Genomic DNA, 12,660 nt, shown 5'->3' with positions numbered 1-12,660 from the left:
GGAGAACGTTGACTCCGGGTGATGTCCGGGAGAAGCAGTGAATTCCGGAATCTCCCCAGTGAAAATTGGAGAACGTTGACTACGGGTGATGTCCGGGAGAGGCATTGAATTCCGGAATCTCCCCGCAACAATCTGGGGTGTCGACGATTGTGCAGCTGAGCCGCATCAGAGTTGCCAAAGAGCCGCATGCGGCTCCGGAGTCACGGGTTGCCGACCCCTGCTCTACGCCCACCGAGACAAAGATGGTGGATAACTGCAGTCCTGGCATTATGGGCGGCGCCCTGGAAGCTGTTTGTTATTTATTTATTTATTTATTTATTTATTTATTTTTACATTGGAGCAGGTAAAACAAGACGATAACTAATCAAAACAAAAGCACATTGACTAAGACAATAATTCATTTAACTTTCATCTAAGTTAATGTACAAAAAGGAGACAAAAATGTTGACGGAAACAAAATCCAATCATATTTAATTTTGTCTTGTCGATGGGTGGGTACAAGTTCGCAATCACGGCGTTCTTAGAAAGAAGGTTGGAAATTAGGTATGAAGAAGAGCCGAGCAGATGATTTTCCTTGTGAGATGAGGAAGTCGCCGGCAAAAACAAAATATGTGGATTTAACAAGTTCCACATCATAATATGTGTACAACTTGGATGAAGTGAAAAGTACACGTTTCATTTTTACTGCTGTGACACTATCATGTTGATGTGCTAAAATCAATTTGCGGTTTTGAAGTTACATATACATACAATATTTACTGTTACTTGTTCTTACTTAGACTTGATTCCTTCCATTCCTTGCAGAGCATTGGGCAGCAACAGCAGACCTCAATTTCAATCTGTCCATAGCGAGACTTTTTGCCTCTTCACCAGTTCAGTCCCATTGACTGCAGATCATTTGTGATCGTTTTCCCCCATGTGGTCACAGGCCTACCCCTTTCCCTTTTACCTTTAGTGCGGACTTTAGTTGTCTTACCCCCTCTAACCTTAAGGTGTGGACACACCTTAAGGTTATTTGTTCACTTACATAATAAATAGTAATAACGTTTTTGGTTGTATTCTTTAAATCAATGTATTTTTGGTTGCCAACAAGTGATTCAACATATTTTGATATTGACACATTTCATGTGTGCATAAATTATTCCATAGTGACATATGACAATAATGTACTGTTTAAGTGTTGAAGTACCTTTTTAATAAACTTAAATAAACCCCTAAAGGCAATTTAGTGATTGCCCAAAAATGATTCAAAGTAATATTTTGATATGGACACATCTTATTTGTGCATCTCCTCAGGGTGTTCTAGTAATATATCAATCAAGCAATCAATGTTTATTTATACAGCCCTAAATCACAAGTGTCTCAAAGGGCTGCACAAACCACAACGACATCCTCGGTACAGATCCCACATTAGGGCAAGGAAAAACTCACCCCACTGTAATGTCGGTGACGGTGACTATGAGAAACCTTGGAGATTACCGCATATAATATATGCACAGATGACATGTTTCAATATCACAATATTACTTTGAGTCACATTTTTGCAACTAAGAATGCATTGGTTTAATGACTACATCCTTTATACTTTACTTTTTTCTTAATACTTTCGGAATATGTATTACCGGTATATGCATGAACAGTTAATTTTGTATGTAGCTTTCAAACAAGAAAGAGATTTTAAGCGCATCAACAGCAAATCACTGACAGTCCTTTACAATCTCATTAATGCCATAGAAATGGACAACTCTTTAATTTTTCGGACACAATAAGGGCCTAAGTATTTTCAAATACATATCCTTTCAATAACCACAAATATAATAATAATCAGTTGTGGACAGACCATGCCCCGGCAGTGGAGCATCAATTTTTGGCAGAGGACTCCCTGACAAAATGGAACGCTCCCTCTTAAATGTTTTTCTGCTCCCGGGTCTGGAAGATTGACAAGAGGCTTTTCTTTGTTAATTTAATTCTACTGTTAAATAAATGCACTCGGGTGCTTTGAGCAAAGCAGTGAGTGAACCCTCTTTCTCCCTGTTAAAAAGCGCAAGACTAACAAACACACACAAACATAGCAATTAATTAATGCTGGCAAAGTTATTGAGTACATTTTCATTTGTTTGATTAATCGACCTAGGCCTATGATTTATTATGTAAGTGTATTTGATTCAATGTGAACTATTTCATTATTCCACCGTAACCCATTAAGCAATTCCATTGGTGTGAAGTGATGAGGTTAATTTTATTGCTGGCATGTGAAGCGTCTGAACCCGTAAAAGTCCATTAATTAGCCGCAGCATTGTTTAAAACACAGTGTTCAAAGTGTGGGGAAAAAGTAACGGCTTAAAGTTTTTTTTAAAAGTTGAGGATGACCGGTGAGATACATTTTGGCCCTCTACAACCCTGCTTCTCTAGATGTATTCAAATGTGTTTTTTTCTTAGTCTTGAAGGTTAAAACAATTATTATGCTAAATACAGGCAGGTCTTTATCATTCTGAGAGGTATTTATATTTTTTGTCTTGGATTTAGTTAAATGCAAAATAGGAGAAAACCATATTAAATAATACCATATTGCATGAGATCTATCTTGGTTGTAAAAGGATGTCTGCTGCAGTTGGGTGAGTGAGCGACTTAATCATCTCTTGGAGCCTAAATCAGCTGTCGAACTGGAAGAGTGAGACAAACGTCTCCCAGGGTGCTGTTTTATTTCTGGATCGCTATGTTGATGGGCCTCTGACAACAGCCCTGACGTTGTCCTCCAGCTATCATGGTCAGCTAAAGGGTGCTCGAAATGACGTTAATGTGGATTATTTGTTTGGCTCTCAACATGAGGCAGTTACAATGTGGGGTTAGGGAGATTCTTGGCATTTGACAAATATCTGAGAGAGACTATACACTTCGTGTCTGAACGTCAGCCAAACTTAAACCGTAGCGGAGTGTGAACATAATATATAATTGATGTGAACTTCACCGCAGTTGCAGTTAGTTGGTCCAAAGTAATATATAATTCATGATAGTATTGCTATTGAATGTGTAGAAGTCTCCTGTCCAAAGGCAAAACCCAGTAACTCAATTTTGGTCAAAACTGAGCTGATAATAATTTTGGAGTTCCTAGGTGATATGCTTTACATTAATATATGCGATATTGTAATTTGTTCCGTAATTAAGCTGTTACGTGCATGGCAGGACCTAGCAACTACCACAACTACCGCCTGCTGTACAAAATAAAATGTGTCCTCTTCACTTTCTCCCAGGTTATTAATAGACCTGGGCCGATAACAAAATTTGTTTGACGATATATTGTTCTACGAATTATTGCCGATAAACAATATTATTGCTATTATTTTTATAAATAACAAATAACCACTGATGTAATGATAATGATATATCTTTTCAAATGCAATAAACGTGTATTTCTTGTGTATTTTAATATTGTAATTGGAATAAAAACGTTTAAATCTTCATGTTAAATAAAACAAATAGCAGTTGAATATACTTTGTCTTGTAGCAACATTTTGCACTTGAATTAAAATTACAACCAAAATCAATAAAACATCTTAAAGGCCTACTGAAATGAGATTTTCTTATTTAAACAGGGATAGCAGGTCCATTCTATGTGTCATACTTGATCATTTCGCGATATTGCCATATTTTTGCTGAAAGGATTTAGTAGAGAACATCGACGATAAAGTTCGCAACTTTTGGTCGCTAATAAAAAAGCCTAGCCTGTATCGGAAGTAGCAGACGATGTGCGCGTGATATCACCGGTGTGAGGGCTCCTCACATCCTCACATTGTTTATAATGTGAACCACCAGCATTAAGAGCAATTCGGATTGAGAAAGTGACAATTTCCCCATTAATTTGAGCAAGGATGAAAGATTCGTGGATGAGGAAAGTTAGAGTGAAGCACTAAAAAAAAAAAAAAAAAAGGCGCCGGCTCCAGACGGCGGTAGTGGGAACGTTTCAGATGTAATTAGACACATTTACTAGGATAATTCTGGAAAATCCCTTATCTGCTTATTGTGTTAATAGTGTTTTAGTGAGATTATGAAGTCATACCTGAAAGTCAGAGGGCTGCGGTGAACGCCAGTGTCTCTGAGAGAAGCCGAGGAGCCAATATCACAGCTGCCTTTTTGAGCTGCAGGATGAGGTCGCGTAATCCACTCAAGTCTCCAGTAAGAGCCGACTTAATATCACAATTTTCCCATCCAAAAACTTGCTCGTTGACGTAGAGAAACATGTTCGCTTGACCGCTCTGTGTTAAAGCTTCACCACAAACAAAGAAACACCGGCTGTGTTTCGGTGCTAAAGGCAGCTGCAATCCATCGCTTTCCTCCAACAGCATTCTTAGTTGACTTCTCCATTATTTATTGAACAAATTGCAAAAGATTAAGCATCTCAGATGTCCAAAATACTGTGTAATCGCGCGATGAAAAGAGACGACTTTTAGCTGTAAGTTGTGCTGGGCTAATATGTCCCCTCCAACCGATAACGTCACAAACGCGTCATCATCCCACGACGTTTTCAACAGGAAACTCCGCGGGAAATTGTAATTTAGTAAACTAAAAAGGCCGTATTGGCATGTGTTGCAATGTTAGTATTTCATCCATCCATCCATCCATTTTCTACCGCTTATCCCCTTTCGGGGTCGCGGGGGGCGCTGGCGCCTACCTCAGCTACAATCGGGCGGAAGGCGGGGTACACCCCGGACAAGTCGCCACCTCATCGCAGGGCCAACACAGATAGACAGACAACATTCACACTCACATTCACACACTAGGGCCAATTTAGTGTTGCCAATCAACCTATCCCCAGGTGCATGTCTTTGGAAGTGGGAGGAAGCCGGAGTACCCGGAGGGAACCCACGCTTCCATGGGGAGAACATGCAAAGTCCACACAGAAAGATCCCGAGCCTGGATTTGAACCCAGGACTGCAGGACCTTCGTATTGTGAGGCAGACTCACTAACCCCTCTGCCACCGTGAAGCTCCAACCAGTAGTACGTTAATGTTAAATCTTATATTTGAAAAGTAATCCCCCGATTCGCTGAAAACGCAGAACACCAGCCCAGCATCTTTGTTTTCTACCTGTCAACTGTCAGTTTAGGCTGCTCGCCGGCTCCTCATCACCACTTCAAGATGGCGGCCAAATTTCTCGCCTCACAGCAACCATTGCTGCGTCATCATTTCATCATTGATATATAAACTATCAGACTGCGTGGTCGGTAGTAGTGGGTTTCAGTAGGCCTTTAAGGAGGGGGTCGGGGTGAGCTCAAATACACACAACCATAACAATAAATAAAATACCAAAAGTATTGACAAACAAAGTTTCACTTCAGAATTGAACATGAAGGCAGAGATAAAATTGTACATTATGACTTAACTGACAATCAAGTCAGGACGTTCTTAAAGAAAAGTGCGCTACACTACAGTTCAAACAGATGTACTAACAGGTCATATGCAAAATAAAATTAAGTTTGGCAGATTCCGATTGCGAAATGCCGACTTGAAACAAAATCATGACAGCCCTTTTAAAAAAAATTGTAGTTTTATAGCCGTATTAAATGGTAGCATTTCTTTGGCGATGAATTTAACCACACTATTTTGCACTGTTTTGTTTACACTGACCTGGCTTGGTGTTTGCCAACTGTTTGCACATTCAGTAGACTGGCTTTTCAGTGTTGATAGTCTCATCTTGTTCCAAAGGTTTAAACTGAGATATTCCCACTTTGGTGCTGTGGCATTTGGTGTTGTGATCATTTTGTCCATGTCACTGCTACATGCTAACAAGTTGCACTATGCGATGCTAGCGGGCTAGCGGCTCCGCATTGCTGCACAAAGAGTCAAAGACTCTTAATGAGAACAAGATAATTCACCCCCTTCTTTTCATTCAGCTATGGTACAAAAACGCGTATCCGTTAAAGGCCACAAAGTGTGAATGCTCTTGAATCATCCATATGGCGATTTACCGACGTTAATTTTCATTTGTCGTCGGTTATTTGACTGAATATCAGCCCAGGCCTAGGTGTTCACATATTATGATGTAGGACACTTTTAAATCCACAAATTTAACGTCGTCATCGCACATTATAAGCATCTCGTTGGCCCGTGCACCTTTTTTGCTAACCCTCACCCTTTTCGTCTTTAATGCTATTAAAGAACTGTGCTTGGATATATTCCAAATGTGTTCAACATATTTACAAGACAAAATTAAAGATGACTGGATTTTGTTTCTGACAACTTTTCATCTCGTTTTTTAATTTGTCGACACTTGGACACTCGCAATGCCTCTCACCCAGCCGAGGGACAGAGAAGAGGGCAGACAACGACATATGAGTGTTGTAGCGTGTCCCTTTTATGGTAAATGGTATATGGGTTATACTTGTATAGGGATTTTCATCCTTCAAGGTACTCAAAGCGCTTTGACACTACTTGAGCAAATTGGCTATTTCTGGCAATTTATTTAAGTGTGTATCAAACTGGTAGCCCTTCGGAATACTCAGTACCAAAGAAGTAGCTCTTGGTTTCAAAAAGGTTGGTGACTCCTGATATACACAATATACAACAAATCCCAATTACCATGTACAATATTACAGTATATGTAAGTTTCAATATGTAACAGCTGCTGCATGAAAAAAGAGTTGATCCAGCAGAAATATAAATTATAAACAAAGAGCGGTAGCGAACATAGAAGCAGTCTAGTAATAGACAAATATCATCTATTGCTGTATGGCGACTGATTATACAGCTGGATGGAGTGCGGAAGGAAGGCGTTCTTGAATCGCGCAGTTTTATGGCGAATTGCTACGCTACTACTGATCATGTTGTCATATACACATTTTGTGGGTATATTAAAATGTACATCCTCAACTTCAGGCATTTTGATTTGAGGAGGCAAGACATTTATTGGGCGGGCTCTGCCCTGTCTTGCTCCTACTAACATGATAACATGTTAGTATGTTATAATATTTAGTTAGTTACTTACCTGGAGAATTAACATTGCTGCTGTTGCTGCTGGTGGCGATTCACTTCCAGGTCAAACGGGATCAAAAAATGCGTCATTATTTCAAATTTGTCACATTCTCTGTGTCATGATTTTTTAAATTGTATTTCCTCTCTTTGATGAAAATATCCACTTTGCAAATATTGCAACTTACCCTGTTGTCATCCTTTCTCGTGAACAGCTCCTCTTTTTATGCCGCTTCAAAGTCGTGCGTGGTGACGTCATGCAGGTATTGATAAGGGATTTGTTAACACAACTGAAACCGAAACACTGGGAGCCGGTTCTAAACAAAAAAACGTTTTTTGATTTCTATCACGACCTTTCCGACTGTGAATCCGTGCTATCTTGCCATAAACGACTACATTTCTTGTTTTATTTAGTTTGGGTGTACACATCATAGATAGACGTTTCTTCTTCTATGATGTCTTCTTTGTGTGATATCCACATACACACTTCACAAAAAATTTGATGCGCGATTTGCAGTTCAATTAAAAAATCATTATGCAACAAAACCTTAAATCCAGCCAGTAAGAACACAAGCAATAGGGTCTTTGGTCACGTGGAGATGGGAGCCTCCATTACTGGCCACAGGGCATTTCAGGCTCAGTCTGATTATGCTTCATTGGTCTGCAGTTGAGATGAGTGGACCAGTGGAGGGGAGTGGGGGAAGAATAACAACAAACATCCACTAGGGAGCTTGGCATAGCATGCAAACACTTCTAACACTTTTGTTGTACTTTAAGCAGTGCTCGTGCTAAAGTTACCCAATTACTATGCATATTCTACACTTGCATTTCGCAAATGTCATGATCTGCATACAATGCTGTAAGATGACGCAACATGTTTCCACATGGGTTTATGGCCAGCCATGGCCTTATTTGTCTAAGTGTCATAAAGTCAACTGTCCAAATGACTACAGTTTTTTTTATTATATTTTTTTATATATATGCAGAAGACTGTGCAGTTAATCATTTACACTTCAGCATTTGTGTGCCTATTTTTTTCATTCATTAAAAATGGTATTTATATATAGTATAATGTGTATATATATATATATATGTATATATATATATATATATATATATATATATATATATATATATATATATATATATATATATATATATATATATATATATAGTGTGAATGTGTGTGTGAATGGGTAAATGTGGAAGTAGTGTCAAAGCGCTTTGAGTACCTTGAAGGTAGAAAAGCGCTATACAAGTACAACCCATTTATAATGTGGTCCGAATAGTTCTTGCTGCTGGAGGCTGATTGTAAACAATGTGAGAATGTGAGGAGCCCTACAACCCGTGACGTTACGCGCACATCGTCTGCTACTTCCGGTAAAGGCAAGGCTTTTTTTATTAGCGACCAAAAGTTGCAAACTTTATCGTCGGTGTTCTCTACTAAATCTTTTCAGCAAAAATATGGCGATATCGCGAAATGATCAAGTATGACACTAAGAATGGACCTGCTATCCCCGTTTGAATAAGAAAATCTCATTTCAGTAGGTCTGGTTTGTGAAATGCAACTGTTATGTCCATATTAAACATACAAATAAATAAATCAATGCCCATCTTTTCTGCCATGTTGTGCCATAGGTGACCTCTCAGAGGATGCAGGGAGTGTTGCTGCTGGTTTTTGCCAAGTACTACCATCTGCCTTTCCTCCGAGGAGTCCAGACTGAGACCACCCGCACCGGCCTGGGGGGTTACTGGGTGAGATGGCCACATAGGCGGCCCTCAAATTAGCACTGTGTTATGAAACATCCTCACTGTAACAGAGATGTACGTACATATCTAAACCGACACTATTACAGCCATCTTCACAGTAAGACATAATCTAAAAATAAAACAAATACACCGTTACAAAGATGATATTATGTTGTTACCCTACATTGTACAATTTCATACAATTTTAATGAGTCTCAAAGCTTTTACAATCTGCATTCAAAAGGTATATCCCAAAATCGAGCCTTGATGCTTAAATTTTAGCAATTTATTAGGACTTTTAGTAAGCCTTTCTGGGAAAACACTCTTTTGTGTGACTGTAGCTTTATTGCTAATGAGCAAAATGTTTGTCCACACATGTATGACTCCAATAAGCACTATTGTGAATTGTATGAACTTTTTACATACAGTATACAGTATACAGTGGTACCTTAGAATTTTTTATTAATCTGTTTCAAAGAGTCCGCTAAAAACCAAGTCGTATGAACGCAGAAATAACTTTTATAATCCATTTTTTACCGCTTATTCCCTTTGGAGTCGCGGGGGGCGCTGGAGCCTTTCTCAGCTACAATCGGGCGTAAGGCGGGGTACACCCTGGCCAAGTAGCCACCTCATCGCAGGGCCAACACAGATAGACGGACAACGTTCACACTCACATTCACACACTAGGGCCAATTTAGTGTTGCCAATCAACCTATCCCCAGGTGCATGTCTTTGGAATTTGTAGGAAGCCGGAGTACCCGGAGGGAACCCACGGCGTCATGGGGAGAACATGCAAACTCCACACAAAAAGATCCCGAGCCTGGGATTGAAGTCAGGACTACTAAGGACCTTCGTATTGTGAGGCAGACGTAATAACCCTTTTTCCACCGTGCTGCCTGTATTCAGTTCCAGACACCAAAAATGTAAAAGCCAAAAATGTATTTAGATAATCATGTTACTTTTTTTGTGGTTCAGTTTTGAGGACAAGCCATAAATTTTAAAGTGGAAACGAGAGCATAGTTGTTGAATGAACCTTGAAAGGTTAGCGCATAATCCATGGAAGTGTTAGGCACTTTTAGCTTCCCTGTCGAAATAAACGAGCTTGAAATCATACCCATTACCTCCTTTTAAAAAAATACAACAACAAAAATGTGGTAAATGGCACATTTGGAGTCCAAAGACCAGAACTCTAGCTAGCTACAACTAATTAGCTAGATTTTTCTGACTATTTTTTATCGTCACAATATTATGGAACTAAGTGCGTCATTTTTCATTTGAATAAGGGACATGTAGCCTACTTTTTTTTTCTAAATATGGGACAATTCTGTTTTTCAAGGGACAGTTGGCTATCTGAACAGGAGGACACAATTATTAGCAACAATAGCTACTATGTGCTATCATTACAGTCACATTTTTACTTATTTGCTAAACATCCATTGATGAATCTTACTGTCCCCATTAGGGGTGTAACGGTACGTGTATTTGTATTGAACCGGTTCGGTTCGGAGGTGTACCGAACGACACGGACATATTAAGTAGCGCACCGCACGTTGTGTAAACAATGCACACCGAGGCACCATTAATTGGTTTACGTGGACCCCGACTTAAACAAGTTGAAAAACTTATTCGGGTGTTACCATTTAGTGGTCAATTGTACGGAATATGTACTGTACTGTGCAATCTACTAATAAAAGTTTCAATCAATCAAAAAAAAAAAACAACACACAGCATGCTAGCAACGACTGGGCTATGATAGACTGACCATACGTCCTCTTTTCACGGGATATGTCCTCTTTGCGGAGCTGTCCAGTTGGAGTTTCTTAAATGCCTCGAATGTCCGGCATTTTAAGTTAGGGTTGCGTGTATTTTCAATGTACATTCAGGGTTAAGAAGGGGTTAAAAACAAAAAAAAAGTGGTGCGCGCAGTAACATTCATGAGGGAGAGGTGGAAACAGAGAGAGCGAGAGAGTTATGATAAACGCGCTTGCATCGCCAGGTTCTGCTTTTTACACATAGATTTATCAGATTTTATTTTTTATTATCTATAGCAGGGGTGTCAAAAGTGTGCCTCGGAGGCCATTTGCGGCCCACAGCTAATGTTTTAAAGGCCCACGGCACATTCTAAAAATACTATTAAAATAAACAAAAGTGAAATAAAAAAGCTTAAAGGCTAAATGTAATTTAGAAAAAGTTGCAACGTTGACTAATAAAACCAAGCTGTTTTTTTTCTTTCAAACTGTCATTGCTCAAAACATAATATTGAATCAAAATCAATGTTATTATGAATTATTGACCTATCCAAGTTCCCGATTACTTTACATTAAATATTCCACTAAGAAAAATATTTTTGGTGGAATATTTAGCAAATTTGTTACATAAATAATCCCAAAATTTATATTTTGTTTTTTTCTTACTGTACCGAAAATGAACCGAACCGTGACCTCTGAACCGAGGTACGTACCGAACCGAAATTTTTGTGTACCGTTACACCCCTAGTCCCCATACATCTGTGGCTGACTGGTTGACAAAAACAAAGCTAGAGGCTTTATTTTAAGATGTATAGCGAAGCCTGCTTTGTTTAGTTTTTTTTTATTTTACAAAACTGAGATCTTGGACGTAACATAGTGTCAGAGGCGGTATCATATCGATGAGGGAGGTTGTTTTTTTGTTTATAAACAAATGTAATGATAGTATAAATAAATGTAGCGATTGAAACACATGGTAATGGAGTAAAAAGTAGTTTTTTTCTTCACAAAAATACTCAAGTAAAAGTACAAATTATCAATCAATGTTTACTTGTATAGCCCTAAATCACTAGTGTCTCAAAGGGCTGCACAAACCACTACGACATCCTCGGTAGGCCCACATAAGGGCAAGGAAAACTCACACCCAGTGGGACGTCGGTGACAATGATGACTATGAGAACCTTGGAGAGGAGGAAAGCAATGGATGTCGAGCGGGTCTAACATGATACTGTGAAAGTTCAATCCATAATGGATCCAACACAGTCGCGAGAGTCCAGTCCAAAGCGGATCCACCACAGCAGCGAGAGTCCCGTTCACAGCGGAGCCAGCAGGAAACCATCCCAAGCGGAGGCGGATCAGCAGCGCAGAGATGTCCCCAGCCTATACACAGGCAAGCAGTACATGGCCACCGGATCGGACCGGACCCCCTCCACAAGGGAGAGTGGGACATAGGAGAAAAAGAAAAGAAACGGCAAATCAACTGGTCTAAAAAGGGAGTCTATTTAAAGGCTAGAGTATACAAATGAGTTTTAAGGTGAGACTTAAATGCTTCTACTGAGGTGGCATCTCGAACTGTTACCGGGAGGGCATTCCAGAGTACTGGAGCCCGAAATGAAAAAGCTCTATACCCCTCAGACTTTTTTTGGGCTTTGGGAATCACTAATAAGCCGGAGTCCTTTGAACGCAGATTTCTTGCCGGGACATATGGTACAATACAATCGGCAAGATAGGATGGAGCTAGACCGTGTAGTATTTTATACGTAAGTAGTAAAACCTTGAAGTCACATCTTAAGTGCACAGGAAGCCAGTGCAGGTGAGCCAGTACAGGAGTAATGTGATCAAACTTTCTTGTTCTTGTCAAAAGTCTAGCAGCCGCATTTTGTACCAACTGTAATCTTTTAATGCTAGACATGGGGAGACCCGAAAAAAATATGTTACAGTAGTCGAGGCGAGACGTAACAAACGCATGGATAATGATCTCAGCGTCTTTAGTGGACAGAATGGAGCGAATTTTAGCGATATTACGGAGATGAAAGAAGGCCGTTTTAGTAACGCTTTTAATGTGTGCCTCAAAGGAGAGAGTTGGGTCGAAGATAATACCCAGATTCTTTACCGTGTCGTCTTGTTTAATTGTTTGGTTGTCAAATGTTAGAGTTGTATTATTAAATAGAGGTCGGTGTCTAGCAGGACCGATAATCAGC

At 39.5% G+C, this 12,660-nt stretch overlaps 1 protein-coding gene across 1 annotated transcript in view; it reads left to right on the top strand.

The window, feature by feature from the left end:
* inpp5jb (inositol polyphosphate-5-phosphatase Jb) overlaps positions 1–12,660 on the top strand; it is a 61,891-nt gene that overhangs the window by 28,858 nt on the left and 20,373 nt on the right. Inside the window, exon 5 of the mRNA XM_061906654.1 lies at positions 8,604–8,720. Within this exon, the coding sequence (XP_061762638.1) occupies positions 8,604–8,720 (117 nt within the window). The remainder of the gene's footprint in view (positions 1–8,603; positions 8,721–12,660) is intronic.

The sequence above is a fragment of the Nerophis ophidion genome, linkage group LG07 (assembly GCF_033978795.1).
Source record: "Nerophis ophidion isolate RoL-2023_Sa linkage group LG07, RoL_Noph_v1.0, whole genome shotgun sequence".
Taxonomy (NCBI): Eukaryota; Metazoa; Chordata; class Actinopteri; order Syngnathiformes; family Syngnathidae; genus Nerophis; species Nerophis ophidion.
Note: the sequence above shows the minus strand (reverse complement) of the source record. Positions and strands in the feature narration are given on the sequence as shown.